The sequence below is a fragment of the Diadema antillarum genome, unplaced genomic scaffold (genome assembly GCF_040938485.1).
Source record: "Diadema antillarum isolate AM-2024a unplaced genomic scaffold, OU_Dant_1.0 seq00000512_RagTag, whole genome shotgun sequence".
In the NCBI taxonomy this organism is placed as follows: Eukaryota; Metazoa; Echinodermata; class Echinoidea; order Diadematoida; family Diadematidae; genus Diadema; species Diadema antillarum.
Genome location: NW_027271466.1, coordinates 2,753,692 through 2,774,159, shown reverse-complemented (window position 1 = coordinate 2,774,159; position 20,468 = coordinate 2,753,692). Strand labels below are relative to the sequence as shown.

General features: G+C 40.2%; 2 protein-coding genes across 2 annotated transcripts; one reads left to right on the top strand and one right to left on the bottom strand.

The window, feature by feature from the left end:
* Nucleotides 1-1,842: 1,842 nt before the first annotated feature.
* Nucleotides 1,843-8,208, bottom strand: LOC139734146 (transmembrane protein 65-like). Its single transcript, XM_071644952.1, has 7 exons — nucleotides 7,869-8,208; nucleotides 6,962-7,015; nucleotides 6,095-6,162; nucleotides 5,548-5,602; nucleotides 4,121-4,163; nucleotides 3,012-3,117; nucleotides 1,843-2,164 (listed from the first exon to the last, which is right to left on the bottom strand). The coding sequence occupies exons 1-7, from the start codon at nucleotides 8,164-8,166 to the stop codon at nucleotides 2,063-2,065; spliced, it is 726 nt and encodes a 241-aa protein (XP_071501053.1). The 5' UTR covers nucleotides 8,167-8,208; the 3' UTR covers nucleotides 1,843-2,062.
* A 111-nt stretch (nucleotides 8,209-8,319) lies between these two features.
* LOC139734151 (uncharacterized) lies at nucleotides 8,320-19,685 on the top strand. The gene is made up of 11 exons (XM_071644955.1): nucleotides 8,320-8,503; nucleotides 9,352-9,533; nucleotides 10,626-10,739; nucleotides 11,803-11,946; nucleotides 12,486-12,676; nucleotides 13,632-13,764; nucleotides 14,502-15,223; nucleotides 16,257-16,462; nucleotides 16,985-17,226; nucleotides 18,072-18,247; nucleotides 18,893-19,685. The coding sequence occupies exons 1-11, from the start codon at nucleotides 8,320-8,322 to the stop codon at nucleotides 19,683-19,685; spliced, it is 3,087 nt and encodes a 1,028-aa protein (XP_071501056.1).
* Nucleotides 19,686-20,468: the final 783 nt, after the last annotated feature.

Below are 20,468 nucleotides of genomic sequence, written 5' to 3'. Positions count from 1 at the left end.
TCTATATTTTGATCTTTTCTTTTTTTTAATGGGTAGTATATGCATGAATCAACATGGCAATTTTGAGAGCAACAGCCTCGCTATATATCGACAGAAAGCTCTCCCCATTTTCTTTTTTCTTGTAGTGTACTTTGTATTCGTATGGTGCATACTGTAAGGAGTTGCCCATGGTAGATTTTTTCGCAAAATTCAAACGCACTCAATAATTCAATCTATGTCTATTAAACAATACAGCTGTACATCAGGAGCGAGCAAGAGTAAAATGTGAATATACCTGTCTCAAATACATTTATAACCACCCCACACTCCCCTAAATCATTGCACACTTATATATCTGTTTATTACCTTTAATAGCGGATACATGTGTTCTCAATTAGCCATCAAGTCAAATCAACATTTCTGTGGTTTATAGATTATTTATTTATAATATGTATCATTTATTGCTGGCATTTCATACCGTAGACACAAAACTTTTCTCTAATTTGATCCATATATTGGTCACATAACACAGTTGTGTTGGTTTAAAAACCTATCAAAAACTTCTGCATCTATAATGGATCCAAAATTAGCAAAGCATTTCAGGGGATTCAAGTTCAAGCTTCTTTATAATATTGCAAACTTAAATGTTATTCTATTTTCCAATTTTGTGCACTTTTAATTTATCATCTATTGAATGAGGTTCTCACTAATCCTTTTTGGATATAGGATACATAGTAAAATTCAGTTGCCAATGTAATGATGATGTGTGAGGCTGAATTCCCCCATTACTAGATGTGTTTAGAAATGGAAGAGCAATGATTACACCAACTCTGTAAAGAGCCACATGCACTGCTTGATTTTTAACCACTAGTATGATACACATAATATGCAGGTATGTCACAAGGACAGAATTACCCCCCTCATTTATTGCTTTGAAAAATGCACCAAGCACTTCAAATAAACTTTTGAAATACATATGAAAGAGCCCAGCTCTCTACATGTTTAGCTAATAAGTCTGCCCTACAGGACCTGTAATGATTGGATTGCTCATTATTTTTTTGTTTGCATTTTAAAGTCAAATCAAAAGCAAATTCATAATGACCTACCATAACAGCACCCACATTGGTATTACAACTTTAATATCTTTTGCAGAATTCTCCTCTTGGATTACTTGCGCATTTAATGATTACCATCAAAATTTGAATACGCAGAAAAAAATAAAAACACCAGAAGAGTACTGCTGCAGATATATCTCACCAGCAAATTATTAATCATTCATGTATCAGCACATGCACAACACCAAAATGACACATCAATTACTTCTTTTGTTTTGAGTCAATACATATTGCAGTCACAATATATCTTTCCATGTACTCTGCGCAGTCGCATTTTGAATTGAATCCACAATCACCCATAACTGCCCCTAACAAAAGTCACCGCTCTACCGTAAAAGCAGAAATTTCCACTTTTAGCGGTCATTTGCATATGTGTGCGTACAAGTGTAGGGCATGGATAATTGAAAAATGTATGAAATTCTCTACCTGGCTCACAGCATCCATACACACAAACTATCAATGTTTCAAAATCCATGCCAAATAGAATGAAATCTTATACTGCCCACTTCAGCAAGTAGTGGAGGCTGAAATTGCAAGAGGTCTGTGGGTGTGAAAGGGTTAATGGACCGAAAGAAGGGCATCCTGTTTCATTCTAACTCAAACTGACCCAACATTTCTCATTGGGAATATCTCTCTCCAAGAACAACTTAATGTAAAGTGAGTTGATGCTTAGACTTCCACACAGACAGATACATTTCTAGTCTATATGTAGCACACCTCTCAACTCACATTCTCACATCACCGTAACTCTTGGACTAGTGATGTCCAACACAACAAGGACCTAGATACAGGAATCATGTATTATCTTCACAAGCATACTACCACATTTTGAATGTCTTCAAGGTTTCACATCACCATCTACCCCCCAACATGGGTGAATATGTGTAGATAGATGTTGGGGGAGTGCCGACTTGCGCAGGAAGGGACAACATTGCAGCAACACGTGACCAGGCGGCAACCACTCTTCATCATGTTGCAGCCTCCTTTTCCTCCTGGTCCTCTTTGGTGGTCAGAAAGAGGAGAGGGAACATTCCGATCAAGCAGCCCACCATGATTCCAAGAGCACGAGCCTGTGTGTCACGGGAGGAGAGAGAAGGGGGAGACAGACAGACAGTAATAAACACAACATTCTCCCAATATCCAGCAAATTCAGTCTGAAGATGGCATGCGGTATAAGAGCTTTGTCAAAGGGGATGCCCCCATAATCGGGTTGGTGGGAATCTTCCATTACTTTCTTGGTATTTATAAAGCTTGCAAATCATTCCATATAGAAGACTTTACATCATTAGGCCCCTACATACTGGTACTGTAAAGCAAGGTATGTTCGTGGCATGGAATTTTCACGAATTGCCACTGGCATTCAATAAACATAGTGTAGACAAGAACTTTCATGTGTATTTTAATTACGCAAATCTTGGCTCTCACGAAATTTGCCAAATCAGATGCATGTAAATATTGCTGGTATTACAGAACTCAATTAGTCTGTGTATGGTGTTGTCAGTGTTTAAAGTTGAATTTCATTTGGTTCTTTATATCATTCATTATGGACAGTTTATTTACTAACGACATTTTAAAACTGCTAGCTACCACAAGATGTTTGTCACATCAAACTGTGGTTTTCTTGGCTCATTACAAGCTCACAATTTGCCTACTGAGCATGTCACTGTGGCAAAGTTCATACACCACTATGACAGGTAAGTGCTGAAGTTGACCTTATCACACCAAAGGTCATCTGCGTCTATATGGATGTCTTTCTAGAAAAACAGACACTTCTACAGGCAAAGAAAACATTGTCTTTATTATTTTGTTGCGTACAGCATGTTCCATATTCCTGAAAAATGTGAAAAGCTTGTTGCACTTTAAAAGGACAGATATCACATTTGACAACATTCTACAATATCCAGGTTTGATACTGACTATGCTGGCCGTCCATCTCGTCCTGTTCATGTCCAGCTGCTCGGGGGTCAGTTCTGGCACTTGGGGCCCAACTCTGGACACCGCAGCTTCAACAGTGCCAGCTAGCCTGTGGTTAGATATCACAGAGGGTGAAAACATTTTTAAGGGGCATTCTAGCCATATTATATCATTTTGTATCAAGCAGTACAAAAATTGATAGTGCCAAGTATAGATTTGTGGAATTTACTGGGGTCCCTGAGCAGATAAACCAATACTCTGAAAAACCTAAAACATTATACACTGAACTAGAATGATGACATAGGAGGCTCATATATTCCAGTGTTGTTGCAATGTCATTCCATTGTGCAATACCACTTTATTTTGTAAGTTCACCTGTGTAGAATTCATGCATGCTTTCTTCTTTCATTGTTTTTCCTTGAGCACAGATTCATACATTCTTATGTGACGCTGCTACACATATAAAATGTCATCATCATCATCCTCATTCATTATGATTTGCTATGAATTTTGAAAGTATTCTTAATCTCCCTCCAAATTTCTATAAATTGTAAAACTCTGTAAAAAGTATAACCAATCTATAGATGTCTAAATGCAAAAGTCTACAAATCATCTGGTGGTCTCATTTAATAAGCTTTCACACTTCAAGGCACAGTGATATGCTAATTTTCCCCATAGAGAAGGGCGATATCTTGCCATAATAATAGCCCAAGTACTTTGATACATCCTACAACTGAGGGCATCCTATGGTTCTACATCCTATCAAACAAAGATTGGCCTCTATAATTAGTCATGAAGTTATACTAATATAACATGCTTTCATACGATGCAATATATAGCAGGAATGTATAATGGATGTTCACTCCATATAACCACATATACAGCAAAAACTACCAGCGGTTAAAAACATGCCATGCTTTATGATCTATGAGTGTAATCATACTACACTAACACATACACTTTCTACTTTGGGAGGGGATAGTGTTGATGGTCTAATATTTGGGGTAAAATAGGGTAGGGTTGGGTTCGGTTGTTTGCTTGCTTAGTTTATCAGTTGTTTTGTCTGTTTGTTTGTTTTTTTAGGGGGAGGGGGAGCGAATGCAATATCTTACCCAATGCCAGCCACATCTGAAATCATATTGCCCATGCCGGCAGCTGGAATGAGAGTGACAATGAAAGAAAAATGAAATGATGGTGGAAGTGAGGAATAAGTTTGTCAGGCAGAAAGAGATGTAGAAAAACAAAATGAACATGCAAAGATGGAAGAGAGAAGAAGGGAGTTTTTATTGAAAAAAAAGAGTTAGAAGGAAAAGAAATGGAATAGATACACTGTAAATCAGTGTCTTTGTTATTGTGCAAACATACAATGAGATCTATTGGTTCATTCATTCATTCCTAAAATAATCCATACAACTTAATAGCCTGATGCTATAATACAGATATATACGTTCACCATACTTTACTTTGCATGTTTTTTTTTTGTACACATGATACATTGCATTGTTTTTATTAAACTGGGGAATAATTGAACTGAAAAAAAAAAATTGTGAAAAGCAGATATGGACAAAAGTAGCTGAAATAGGAATGAGAAAATGTACAATGTGTATCACACAGAACATTATAAAGAAGGCAGAGCAAGAAGAAAAAAAAGAGTGGCTTACATGCCAAAAGATTGACAATATATATGCAGAAGAAGAATTGGAATGGGATGGAAAAAGAAGTGTTTGAGCTATAAAAAAAAAAAAAAAAAAACTTCATGGTTATCTGTACTTGTGACTGAAAGTGGCTACTTCTGCCCATGGAAGAATGTGAATGCTGAAGATGTTACAATTTCCTTGCCTATTATGTGTATCACACTGGTGATACTGAAGACTAAATGTGACCCTGCACCACAAAACAACCCAAAATTTGCCCCACTCGAATTTTAGTTCAGGGCAGATTCTGAAAAAGCCAACTTACAGCTTTGAAATGATAAACCAAACAGATGGACTCTCCTAACCCACTTAAACACAGGAAAGAAAGTACACACTCTGGAAAAGTGCACACTGATGAAAAAGAGGCTTTGAAGTTTAGGGTCTATTCAAGTGAATTATCTCAACCAGTGGTGCTCTCTGCAATAAATGGAACAAAAGAACAGAATATAAAACTCCATAGCAACCACTACATGGAGGATTTATCTAACTAAACTGAAAGTGTACACAGTCACAATGTACATCTATTCAAGACTGATAATCAATACAGTCAAAGTAGTATTGCCAACATCCTTTCAAAAGTAAGAGTTGAGAGTGAAGAAAATTGAAAGGGTTTCTCACACTACGAATCCATAAATCTGAGGAAGCCAATGAAGGACTGAAAATTTCGACTTTAAAACTGCAAAAATACAATATCCAATTTATTTTATGATCCCAAACTTTTGTAATACATGAAATGTCCATGAAAATTGAGGAAAGTGTGATGCTGAAGGTTACTGCCTGTTATTGACGTTGTTAGAAAGAAAATGACAAGAATAATGCCCTTTCTTTGGAGCATTCATACTCACCAGCCATTGTGGATATGCTGAGGGCTGCACCTATGGTCATATCGATGTAATCCCCCTGTAACACAAAGATAACCATATTCATTTGAATATAATGGCACAATTGATTTTTAGATAATTTTTTTTCTTACAAAAGGAAACAAAAACAAGTGAAACAATAAGATTTAAGACACTGAAGACAAATTATGTACTTTTTACAATATGCCAAAATGAGATAATATGAGAGCATATTTTGTAAATGTAGGGGAAACTTATCAAATGATCAGATACAAGAAAAACCGCCAAAAGCAATACACTAACATGAAACAAAGTGTGCACTTGTATTCTTCCCATTTCTTCTTGGCTATCTTTCCGTATTTTCTCCATCCATCTCCTCCGTTAGTATCCTTAACCTTTGAGGTACTTTGAGTGCTGACTGGCACAGACAACCCTTTAGATGACATTGTACAATGTACATGTACATACTGTCCCTGGCACAGAGAGGGTTAACATCATGACTAAAATCTTTACATAGCCTAAAGGTTGGCAGTATTTGCCAGCATTGACTTACAGCGATTATCATGATGGCATTGTCGAAGAATCCAAACCCGATGAATGGGAGAGCATTGCTGAAGGCAACTGAGTGAGAGAAATGGTAAGAATAGCTTGAGAATCTGTTAAGATGCATACATTACAAAACATGGTACTCATTGACCAAATACTCACTGGAACCTGATCTGCCATCATTTATCAAATCTATGGGAAATAATTTTCATAAAGTCAAATGAGTTTAATACCTAGAACATGCAAGCACATGTTCACTATTAAGATTGTGAAATTCAGACTGCAAAATTTGTTCAGAGGACCAAATAGGTTCTCATTAGCGATAGTTCAGAATATGAAACTCCACAGAGATGAGCACATTTATTCAAGTGCAGTACTCCACAAGCAGGTCAAATCTGAAGTGACAAAAAATTCAAACTAGGCAATGCATAAAGACCATTGATGTCAGTTCAATTACAGACCACGGTCTACACTGTAGTTAAACTATTATTGAACTGACATCAATAGTCTTTAAGACTAAATAATTCTCATGACTCTTTGGAAGGATGATTTGCATTCTATTTTGATACTTGTACAATGCAAAGATGGCTTAAGATTTACAGTTAAATATCAAGGCATATAGTGCTATACCTAGCTTGATAGATTTACAACATGCAGACACAGTCATAACATAAAGTAAATACCATGACAAATGAAAACAATCTGAATGAAGCCACATTGCATGTATAATGAGATTATCAAAGAGAAAAAAAAAAAGAAGAGAAAGATCAACTACCTAGTAGATTACTGTAAATACACCTACTATTATTAAGTAGACCTACGAACATGTAGCAGCCACATACACCTTTATTTTGAACTCTTAAATTTATCTTACCCAACCTCAGCTGTTGACTGGTGGGTAATGGTGCCGCTGGTTGCTGTGGAAGATCTGAAAAAACAACAACAAACAAACACACAAACAACATTTCACAGAGTGAACAAAACTTGTTTGAAGAAGTGAATGTCAACAGACTTGGGACATTAAAAATGAAGAAGCAGGGGTGCAATACAAATGATTTCTTTCTCATTTCTTGAAGCTAACATCAAATTCAAATAGGGGCCTATTCAAGATGTTCAAATCATTCCAAAAACTCTACTGTACCTATAGCCATAGCCTATGCTATGGCTTGTTGCCTGGTAGTATGGGGGGTTGTGTTTCCGGACACTTAACGTCTTAAGTTCGCCTGTGAACAGGTGAAAACTTACCTATTTTACATGGAATATATATGCACCCTTCTTTACCTCATAGACTTGTCTTGATATACAATTTACAAATGTAGACTCCTCATATACTAGACAACATACTCTGAAAAATTCCTGGGTGCGTCATTTTTATTACAGACGCACTTACAATACGCGTCCGGTCCTACAACCTGTCCAGTCCCACAACGCGACGCTTGGTGATAGTGTGATTATGAAGATCTAAGTAAGACAAGTAAATAACACCACAGCACTGAGGTGAACACTGTTACTAAGTCCAAACGTTAGATTGACAAAAAAAATATATATATAAGGGGCTTATCTGCAGAGCCATATTGACCTACATTAAAAAAAAAAAGTAGGCCTAGACTAACCATTACTGAGTAAACTTCACCACATCATGCAAGTGACTGTATTGTCAGGAATGTCACTACACAGCCGGCATGGCGGCAGCTTCAATCGTGAATCAGTCAAAAAAAAAAAAAAAAGAAAATGAAAAAAGAAAATAAAACAAAAATAAGTGAGGAGATTCGAAAGCACACCTGAAGAAATATTCCCAGCTGCAATGCCACTTTTGAGACTGGCTTTGTAGTTGTGATACTTCAAAAGTTCTTCGAAGAGAGTTTCTCGCTCATCCCTTCTCAAGGTGGAGATGAAATCTCGTGATCTCTTCGGCGTGTCCAGTTTCCGAGATCGCCGGGGTGATATCGTGAATGCAGATCGGCAATTAATGGCAAATCCAGGGTTTACATGAGACAGGAGAGTATTTTTGAGAGGACTGGATATTGACCCGATACTGTTGGCCTGGATGATAGTGTTGTTTGATGCACATGGTCGCATACATTGTGAGAAACACTGGGTCCGTCTTGCTGAAGCAAATAATCTCATGGGCGCGGCCATTTTGATTGCAAGAAAGACACCGAAAGCACTCTTTCAACGAGAGATGGCGCTGTCACACTTTCGAGAAAGGTTCCCGGTTGGTTGTGTGTAAACATGGCTGGTTCTTCCACAGAAGTGAGTGTTGTTGGGAACACAGTAAAATTCGATGTGGCAATTTCTCACAATTTCGGCTATGTTTACACCAAAGCTCGGGCAGAGATGGTGAAAGAAAGTCATGAGCTTGAGAAAACACTCAGATTCGTGTCACTGAAGACCTCTGCCCATTTTGGAAGGACAGGTAAGTGGACAGCGACAATAATTATTTGTAAGTACAGTAGGCGTAGCCATCGAGCGGACTATTCAAAGTTTTCACCCCCAGACTTGTGGGGACGGTATGCGGTAAAGCTCCGTCGCCGCGCTGGCTGGGACCGCACTCACCCCGTCCCCGGGGCGCTCCTTGTACTAGTAAGTTGTAACAGTTACACAGTTTAGTTTCAGATTTTGGAACGTCTTAAGTGTCTCAAAATAGGCGAAAAAAATATGTAATTTAAGTTGTGATATGTGTGTGCACGTGTGTGTGGGTGGGTGTGTGCATGCTTTTGACACTTTTTTTTTTTCAGGCATTATCTTCGAAATCCAATTCCAATGTAGCAATGTAGCAAACAATAATGGCAATAATAATAATGAAGAGAGATAGCAAAAACCGACTCCAGCTCAACTCTAAATCTACACCTTCACATAAAAGTTACTCCAGTGTTATAATTTCAATCTGACCAATAAAGTTGTAGAGCTTGCTAGAGCTTTTCCAGTTCAAAAGCTGTAGAGGTCTGAAGTGTAAAAGTGTAGGGTAGAAGGGAAGCAATGCCAAGGTCTAATTCTGATTTTTTTTTAATTAGCTTGGTCATTTTTAAATTACCCGGGGTGTTTGTGTGTGTATGTGTGTGTGTGGGGGGGTTGAGAGTTGAATTTAACACCTTTAACAGGATAATTCTGCATATACCTCTGAAGTATGTCTTCATTAAGCAAGACATACATGAGAGATATTAAAGAAGAACTATGGGGAGGGGGTGGGGAAACAAAGCATACAGGGAGTGCCCTTAATCTCTATGATCTATATCTCTTATGCTCTTGTGCCATACTTTACAGCTGTGGATAAATGCAAGCACAGGATTCTATGGGAGGAGGCTCAAAGGAGCCACGGTGGAAAGATAGAATATGACGGTATCCCTTTCATGCACCTTAACAAAAACATCTACGAGTGCGAGTACGGCAAGGATCACAAGTTCAAGACCAAGGTGCGGGCCAAAGCAGCAAGAGCAGAGAAACGGGTAGGTCTCAATGGCATAGTGATAGATGATACTGAATCACTGTGAGTTAGGTAATAATAATGTGTTTGAACTCTATACTTGCTTTATTAATAGGAAACTGGACAACAAGAATAGTAATTGTTATTTGTTCATACAGCATGTTCTGTTATGTTATGTTATGTGGTGGTGAAAAAGCACTTTCCAAGGCATCATTGCTGCAGTCATTGGAATCAAAACCACATTTACAACATCACGCTCTCTCTCTCTTTTTGTATTCCCTTGGAGCATTCTAGATTGATGATTATCTGGCCTCTTGTTGAATGTATGGTCGGTAATATACGGTTGGCCCCTCACAACAGACAGATCTATCTTCCATTCACTCTGCTGTGTAGACTGTGCGATCTACATGTATGTAGGCACATGCGAGTTGTCTGAACACGACTGCTGCTGCTTCTTATAGGTGAGCGTAGTTCAAAGGCTGTTTTACACAATAAAGCATGCAAAGTGGAATAAATCATAATATTGGTGAACTTCATTCGTTCCTTGAAAAAATAAACATATATATGCATGCAAAGTTTTGTGATCTCTTAATGGAAAAGGGGAAATTCTACTTCATTTCCAACACTTGTTCTTGCTGTCATATAAAAGTAAGTTTGCACAGCAGAGTGGATGGAAGATATTTGCCTTTTGTGAGGGGCTGATTATATTACTGACCGTATAGTTAACAAGAAGCCAATCATAATTGTAGATAACAATAATAATGATAATAATTGTTTTGGATATAAACTCCAAATTTTATTGTCCAAGAATGGAAATTCATTTTGCCCAATTGATCGTGGGCCCGGCAGCCACTGAGCAGCGCCAGATCGACGTTGCTCTAACCTTTTCAACTGTTGAACGGCAAACAAGGTAGCAGCAACTCCCATCTTTTAACGTCTTTTGGTATGACGCGGCCGGGGTTTGAACCCACGACCTCCCGATTGTGAGGGCAGCCGCTCTACTCACTGAGCCAACACATCGGTACAGATAGTACACATTTGTGGTCATTTTCATGAAGTCCTGACATATTACTTGCTCCTTTGTTGAACACTACATGTATGTCTAATTTCTCAGAAAAGAGAGACTGGTAACTCCAACAGCGCCAGGAATCTTATCCAGGACACAAAGAAGAAAGACTGCCAGGCCAAACTGGTCATGAAAGAAGTGATGAAGTTTCCAGAATTCAAGGTTTGTACACCCGCGTCCTCAAAATAGAATTTCTCCACGTCGTTGATGGGGCCTAGTCACTTTCGTGATATTCATTGCATTATATTCATTCCATTGGAAGAAGAGAGCGTGATTTGATTACTCTATGCATGGCTGAAAGTCTTTACATAAATGCCCAGCTCACATACAGGCAGTGGCAGATCCAGAGGGGGGTGCAACCGGCGCACGCCCCCCCCCTTTATTTTTCATTAAAAAAAAAAGAAAAAAAATGAAATGAAACCCGGAAGTGGCACCAGAAATATTAGTTGCGCCCCTTTACAGAATTTCTAGATCCGCTCCTGTACAGGTGTATTACTATTTTTACAGTGTGAAATATTGAAAGAGCCCAGGCATTGATTCATTCAATCTCTTCTGTGGACTCTGTTCACTTTAGATAGCTGAAAAGTATGAAGTTTGATTCTACCTTAAAGGGGCATAGTCCCGGTAGTGTAGAGGGCGCTGTTGATGATGCTGCCGATCACCGTTAGCATAGATACGAAGATTACCGAAGTTGAGCTGTCATCAAGAGTAAAGTGCGTAGGTGTTGCTAAGTAACGTTGCCTTTGTTGTCTTCCTCTGCGCATCGCGCAGTCTGTAGTAATGTTAGGGTGCGTGCATATGTGCTTCTTATTATGACATCACAAAAGAAGTTTGCTGAAGCTGTCATCCCCCTCAGCCGAATCATGAGCCGAAGTGTGATCGGACCACGGACTACAGTGAATCGGACTTCTTCGGACTCGGGGAAAGTGGGCCAAAGCGTAAGCACCAAATAGGAGTCGATAGCGTAGGTCTCTATAGGAAACTTGCGCCGTGCGCCCGTGTACGCATTTGACTAAAACACCGGGACCATGCACCTTTAAATTGCTGAACTAAAAAGCATTCTCACAGCGTTTAGCAAGCAATTCAGTTTGGATTTATTGCCTTGCATCTTTTGACACTTCCTCATACTAAGTGGCATTGTCATGAAATCATTTCTGGATATTGTTTTATTTTATTTATGTATTTATTTTTTATATATTCTTCTCTTAATTTCACTGTTGTGTAGATCACAAAGAATTCAAACTATGATCGCCGCCAGGCAGCGCAGAGAGCATGGAGTGCAATAGAAGCTGGCAAGACAAACGGAGAGAGAAGAATCTATATCTACCTCCCTGAGGAATGCGAGCATGAAGGACATCCCGTGGGAAAGGTGAAAGATATTGGCTTATACTTCCTAGCACTTCAGTGCCTTGAGTACAACTGATAGTTTGATTTTTTTCCCGAGGACTGTACACTGACTAAAAGATTTTCTTTAATTTTTCTATTCATTCGTCCTCCGCTAAAAGAGATGAAAGCGATTTGACTGTTTTGAGTTTACTGCAGAACAAAGAAGTAAAATAGAGAGAAACACAGAAAGAAGATACAAAAAGAAAATAGAAATGATGAAGCGACTCTGTCTGGAAATGTGTGTTTCATACACATTGCGATTGCAGTGGGAAAACCAGTTCTATTGTGTCTTAACTGCCTAACGTTATATACCCTGTAATGATGTGGGTTTTTTTTCTGTTTTTTTAAAACAAAATTAAAGTCTATTTTCTGTATTAGAAAGCATTTGCGACCAATTTTCAAATTATCTGAATTTTAACAACTGTGGCAATACTTCGGTTACAGCCAGCCAACAGTGATCCTTTATATATTCTGACCAAGACCATGATCTGAATAACTCAAACAGTCACATTCCCACCATAGATCTGCGGGGCTCGTCAGCGCGTTGACCACCGCATCATTGAGTACATCCAGCGTATGGTAGGTGCCGGGGTGACAAGTGTGGGTGAGATGAGGCTACACATAGAGAGGTTCGTCTCGGGTGCCCTCTTCTGGGGCAAGCCCGGCCCAGACCTTAGCAACAGGCGGTATTTCCCGGAAGACAGCGACATCAGGTAAGGAAATTTTGTTCATTTCTTTCATTTAATTTATTTTCTTAATTGGAGAGGATTGATATAACTCTGAATTTCCTTGTGCGATTTCCACTATAATGTGAGTGCCAACACATACAGAGGTGGTGATAACCTTGCTCTGATAAAAGTGATGATTGCAGTTGCGCCTATTGATGATAGGATTCACCTCCCTCTGTGCATTTGTGGCATGGTACCATTAGCATCAGTGCTTTCCTATCTGTTTCATATTAAAACAAATGATGAAAAGGGTGATGTTGTTACAGCGTGATGTTAATGACCTGGATCGATATATAGATTTTTTTTTTTTCATTCCATTGTACCAGTGTTTGAGCCCAAAATGTTGTGGGGTTAGGAACAGAAAGACTATGTATCACATTTGTTGTTGTAGATACATGTACATGAAGCCAAGATCTTGCATATTGAGACATTCTTCCTTGGATTCTGTTCCTCCTCCAACGACTATCACCACCATAATCTCCATCCTCACACCAACCACCATCACTACTGCCATCACCACTGCCATCCCTACTACCACCATCACCACACACACCATCACCACAACAACCTCACCATCACTACCACAACTGTCAACACTGCCATCCCTACTCTACCATCCCTACCACTACCAACACCATCAACACTGCCATCACTATTATCACCATGCCTGCCATCAACACCATCACCAACTGCACCATCACCAACATTACCAACACCACCACCAACATTACCACCAACATCACTACCACTACCAATTGCACCAACACCACCACCATCATCATCACCACCAACATCACTACCACTACCACATCACAACCATCACCAATTGCACTGCAACCACCTCTGTCACCACCACTACCAATTCTACCATGACCATGCCTGCCACCACCACCACCCTCATCACTACCATCACTACCACTTGCCACCAATATCATCCCAGATATCACATGTATTCTGCAGAGGCCAAGAAGAAACTCAGCAAGACAAATCAGTCAAATCTGGAGGTCAAGATATCAGAGTGGCAGAAGGACGATCCTGCACAACTCTTCTTCTATCGCAAAGGTGGTAAAAAGGTAGAATATTTTGGTTTATTGAAGTCCCTGTATTGTGTAAATGGCAGCATTGCGTAGTCAAAAGTGTTAGTTCAAGAAATCAAGGGAAAAGGCATACCCCTGTTTGAAGCATAATACAAGATTTTTATAGTCGCAATGGATGCTGAAATATTAGCTTGAAGTAAAAATGCTATGACATATGATTTAATGTCACAATGAAAAAAAAAGAATGATAATGAAAAAAAAAATAGAATTCTCTGGAAAGGTTTCTAGAGACAGAATTTGATTAACTAGAGAATATTTCATTTCTAAACCAAGCTATAATTTGATCAAGAGCGTGGCATAGCTGTTGTGGTGCCCAAATGACTAATTTAAGATGTGATGATGTAGAGGTTAGTGATACAATGCAGATCACTTTATCAGTGGGTCTTGTGTGTATGAAAACAACAACAACAACAAGTTGTGATGGATTGCAAGTGGGAAAGTGTTCTATCCCCCAGCATACTTTCATGTGGGTGCTCCTCTGATATGGCCCCATGGGAGTGTTGATTTCTCTCTTTTTTCTTTTTTTTTTACACCCACATTGTCAAAATCCTTTGTGCAGCTGAGATGTACAGTAGGCTTGCTCTTGCGTCAAGAACAAAATTGTTGGATGCGTCTAAAAAAGGTTGAATATATTGCAGTCAATGAAAAAGCGCTGTTGCAGAGATATTTGTCTCCTCACTACTACACAAGTTCTGCAAAATCTGTTTTTGCAGACCCACAGGTCTGAGGGAAATTTAGGGAATCAGAAGCAGTTCAATAGTGAACAGCAGTTACAACCTGTGCCACATACTCAACAACAGGAGCATTCCTTGCAGCAACAAGTACTTCAGCAATACCAGGCAACCCAACAACTTGTGCAACACCAACAACACATGCTGTCCCAGGATGGAAGCCAGCAACATGCCCAGCAGCTAGAAGCCAAGCATCTAGCACAGTCCCAGCAACTGCCGCAATCCAATCACCACCAGCAACATCAGCAAATGTTGCAGCAACTTCCTCTCGAGCACCTGCAGCAGATGCAGGTCTTTCACCAGCATCTCATCAATGCATCATCACAGCAACTACCAGCACCACCACTGCAACCACTACAACCCCCACCACCACCACCACCAGCAGCATCTCAGCAACAGACTCAGCAACAACTGGGGCAACACTCAGAAACTCTTCAGCTTCCATCGCAGCAAAGTCTTCCACAGCAACCACTCCCTCTGCCAGATCCAACGCAGGCAGTTGTTCAGGTCCAGTCACAACCTCCAAGGCCACTGGAGCCCCAGCAGCAGCAGCAACAACATTTGCAGGTGCAGCAACCAGTGCCGATGGTGACACCAACTGGGGACAACATGCTTCTGGTCCATCAGACTGCGTGGCAGCAATACCTGCTGGCAAGATATGGCAATGAGTTATGTGTGCTTGATCCTGTGTATAGGACCACAGGGTAAGAATAATTTGTCTTTGTTTACATGAAAAGCCCCCAAATAAGAATGCTTCGTTTCAGCTGCATGGAGAATGCCAGTATTCATAATAAACTAAAAATTATTACACACAAATTTCCAAAGTGAAAAACTTCACAAATATATCTTACAGCACTGCAAGACCTCCATGTTGCTCAGGATATCCCAAAACTATGAACATCTTTTTGAAAACTTTGGCTTCTAAATTTCATTTGTAGAAACTGTTTATTGTGGTAATTTGAATTTTATATCTGTAGAGCCAAGTAATCCCACAGTTTTGGAGAAGCATGTGTAAGTATGCAGTGTAGTATTGTCTTTACTTAATGTGTTAGGGTTAAGCATCACAGCATATCTTGTCAGCTGCAATGACCTATTTGGTGTGATGGTGAGACTAGAGTTTTTTTATATTTTTATTTAGTGGTGTGCCTCTGAACTTGACCTTTAATAATGCCTTGGGAATGATCGATAGATCAAATGAAACACTGTAGTGTTGTGGGAACTAGTGTTTGTCATTCAAGTTTGATACAGATAATCCTTGAAAAATTAGGAGCTACCACATAATACGTGTATATATGCATTAAAGTTATGGACACAACATATATGTGTCATATGTTATGAGATTATATCAAACATTGTTGTTGCTTACTGTAAAAGTGGAATTTTCGCGGTGTTGAAATTTTTCCCACACTTCACGCAATCAGAAACTAGCATGAAAATAAGAGCATTCAAATATTTATGCTTGTTTTATGCTGCAGTAGCACATGTCTTGACTCCGCAGAATTAAAAACGAAACCGATCTTACCCAGCTGAGCGTGAAAAATTACACACACGAAAATATCCACTTTTACAGTAAAAGGTGATACGGGACTAAGATGGAAATATTTGCTAATCAGGACTACGACTTATTCATCTCTAATGCCTCATGCGAATTAATTGAGAATTTGTTGGTATCCCTCACACCTCAAACCATTGTCCAGAGCCTGTACAAAAGATGTGGTCATTCATTGTCTATCCCAGGTGCAGTTTACCCGTCTACCTCATTCTGGTGAAGACCAACTGCGACTACCAGGTGGTGGCTACGTTCGTTGTCGAGGAGGCGCAGCAGGGCCAGATTGTTGAAGCCCTGTCTGTCCTCAAGGAGTGGAATCCCTCATGGCTGCCGGCCAACTTTGTGACTGATGCCGCCATTGACGATGTGAACGCAGTCCAGCAGAGCTTCCCAGGTTTGTTATGGAGTGTCATTGACCCTCACACGATCACTATCTTAAAATGCTGTTAGCATTACATACGTTCTATAAACATGCTGCTGTTTGGACTGAAAGAGGTATAGAGGAAGAAGAGGTAATAAAAACTGGTTAGATTCACTAAATCAGCACAAAATCAGTAAAAAGATTACACAAAGTTGCCAATTTAAAGAGAAACAGAAATTTTAATCTTCTAAAATGTGTTGCCAATTTTCTTCCACCAAAGCAAGCAATTTTATATTACAATAACAAAAGGTGAAATATCATTTTTCTTCACTCTACAAATGTACCTTGAAAAAAGTAAAAAAGAAAATAATAATGATGAATAAAAATCATAATAAAGAGTAAATACAGTACCAAGCCAAAGAAGTGTTACAGTGGTTTTTGAGATATCATGGCTTAGAGAATCTATAGAGTGAATGGTTGTCTTGATCTTTCTAATCAACTATGATGATTGTTTCTTGAATTCCACTGGTACCATCATTTCTTATTGATGCCAAGGTTACTCTGTCTACTTCTGCGACTACCACCGGCAGTATGCCTGGGACCATTGGCTGGGCTCCGAGTCTAACGGTCATCGGAGCCTCCGCCAGAGCGTGCTTCCCCTCCTGGAGCGGGTGGCGGGCTCCGGCACAGAGGGGGAGTACTATGCGGCTGTGATCCACCTCCAAGCTAGCCCCGCATGGAGTGAGAATGCAGGGCTGAGAGAGTGGCTGGGGCGTCTCTGGCTCCCTACCCACCAAGTGAGTGGGACCTTTAACCCATTTAGGATGAGTCCCGAGTATACTCGGGCAGGTGTCTATGGGAAATGTATGTTCTAGCAAAATCAGCCCGTCCTCAATGGGTTAATCTTACCCGGGATGCCAACGTGATTTCCTCTGTTCCTCTTTCTTATATGTTTTCTTTCTTTCATTCTTTCTTTTTTTTCTTTCTCTCTTTCTTTCTTTCTTTTTTTCTTTCTTTCTTCCTTGCTCTGGTACTTTATCTTCTTCCCTTCTTTTTTTTTTCCTTTTCTCCTCCCTCTTTTTCTTCTACAAGTGTGTTTTTATGTATTCTTCATCTTCTTTGTATATCTTCTACTTCCTATTCTTTGTCATCATTTTCTTGTCATTCTTTTTCTTCACCTGCTTCTTCATCATTTTCTTCTTTCTTTCCTTTCTCTGATCTATTCTGAAGCTAGCAGTCATTTCAAGCAAAATGATTCTGAACCCAATTTATGCGTATTTCAGTTTTGTTTTGCATTTTATTTATTGCAGTCACCTTTAAATGAGACTGTTGTATTGGCACGTCTGAGAGGGCTTATACAACTTGCTTTGCAGCCAAGTATTTTTAAGTTTCAGACAATTGAGTAGAATGGCAGTAAAATAAAATAGCTTGACAAGCTACAAACATTGTAAGGCTGAGAGAATGGGCTCACAGACTTCTTGCAATACTTGAACAATAAACCATCTACAGGATGTATTTCAAATAGTATTCTTTGTTGAAAATAACCACTAAATCATGTCATTGTGTTTTGGTATATGCAACAGTGTTCACTTGACAAATATGATAAATTAGTTTCTAATAGATTTGATGCATTTTGTTGTAGCGATGGGTACGTGCCTTTAGGAAGCAAAGCTTCATCAAGGCAGTCAACACCAGTGCGGGCGTCGGCCTCCAGAACAAACTCTTCCGCACCACCTGCCTCTCATCCGACAAGCAACCAAAACTAACCCAGCTTATCTCCCACATCCTCCACAGATTCCTACCCAAGAACAAATCCGCGTAAGACCAATAACCAATTTTTTATGGAATTTTTGTTTGTTGTATGTGATTTGCCTGCTATTTTTGTGTATGTTTGTTTCTTTTCTTTGTTTCTTTGATTTAACTCACTTGTTTGTCTCCAGCATCAGGATTATTAATATGATTTTGATATGAAATACTTACAAACAATCTGTAAGACATTGTAGCCTTCATACAAACAAAGCGTGTAGTTGAAATAGTAGGTAATTGATCGATTCATCTAGTCGTACAGGACCCCGTTTTATCAAGATATAAGCGATTATGAATTTCCTTACCACACGAGCTGCCATAGACTTATGATAGAAATCGACTGTATGATAAATCATAACTCTTCGTAAAACAGAGCCCAGGTCTCTTTGATACATACATTTAGGTTTGACACACATTTTTACCTCACCAGGGTTTCCTTGAAGAATGACATACTGAAGAAGAAGAAGAAGAATAAAAAATTATTGATATGACTTATGAAGAACGTGCTGTGCATTACATTTTACTATCCTGGTTAAAGCTGTACAGTTTACTGTGTACTCATACACTATAAGGCTATCACATCCCCTAGTAGTCATATCCACAAGAGTTGAGGAGAACTGTGACAAGAATAATGAGATCATGAAACCTTCTTTGCAGATACTTCCAGTCCAACTCCAAAGCGGACGATGGCTGCCGGAAGTACAGCAGCACCGTCCCCACCTTCTTGCACAAGCGGCCCCGCCCCTTCCTCCAGGCTTGCCTGCAGCAGTGGAAGGCCACCAGGAGCGTCAGGGTAGAACACGTCAAGCTCCTCGACGCCAGCTGCGGCATCTTCCACGTGCAGCCGACATCAAGGTCCGCCACGCCGGACCCCCTGACCGTCAACCTGATGCGGCCGGACTGCAGCTGCAAGACCTGGGACCGGACGGCCCTGCCCTGCAAGCACATCCTGGCCATCCTTGTCCACGTGGACTCCTGGTCCTGGTCAGACCTGCCGACGTCATACACGGAGTCACCGTACTTTAGCATAGACTACGACTTCGTCCACAAGATCGTGGGCAAGCAGCCAATTATTGCCCGGACTGGGAGCGAAGATCCCAACGGTGATCTTCAGCATGCAGAAGCACATCTGGACATTGCAGCTCGAGAAATTGAGCAGACGACGCCATTGAAGCCATCCCTCCTCATCGGGAGGGATGGAAATGACAACGGGGCGGCTGAGCCTCTACAGGACAGTCTTCCAAAGAAGTGCCATGCTGTCCTCGAGCGCCTCCACGGCAAAGTCGCCCTGGTGGAGGACGAGAAGATCTTGACCAGCGTCCTTGCCATTCTCGAGAAAACAGAGTCAGCAGTTGACAGGTACATCCCTAGAGAGATGGTCCAGGGAGAGAACAGTGCAGGAAGGCCAAGATCAAAGCGCAGAAAACTGGCCAATCAGAATTCAACCTGAGACTCCCTTCAAAAAACATCAACAGAGCCAACACACTATTTGTCTTTGCAGACCTTTGTAACTTGTGTTATTCTGTTTATCTATGGCTGTGTTTATCAACTTCCCCTGTTTAAACTACTTTCGAAAGCCCTTTCGATAGCCCTTTCGAAAGCCCTGTCCACTCCCCTGTACTATTAATGTGCCGCTTGTTTTTGTCGGCTGCGTTTATCAACTTTCCCCTGTTTAAACGGCTTTCGATAGCCCTTTCGATAGCCCTTTCGAAAGCCCTTTTCCATAGCCTTTTCGAGAGCCCTAAAGCCCTGACTGCCTGTACTATTAATGTGCCGCTTGTTTTCTAAGAAGGGACGGCGAAAAGCAATTACCATCATAAAGACATAATTATCTTCCTTTGAGAGTGACGAGTCATGATACAATGCCACATGAATCAATTGTCTGGCCTATCTGTGAGGCAGCTCCAGTTTAGCACATACTTCAAATATTTCTGAGTGGCGGCATGAGACATGGGATCAAAGGGAATGAGACTGCTTTGTTACTCTATTTCTCAAACCTTGTTGGTGAAAGAAACACCTCCTTGTTCCAAGCATGTGCGTGCATTACACACAGCTGTATACACCTGTGTACACGTACTCGTGTGCACTTTACGTGGCGCGCGTCTTTTCAGAAACCGGAAACGCATGGTTGCGTAACCGCAGTAGGGCGACCTAAAGGGCTTTCAAAACAGCTTTGCGTTTATCAACTTCGAAAGGCTTTTACAAACAGGTTTCTGATAACCTGTTTAGGAAA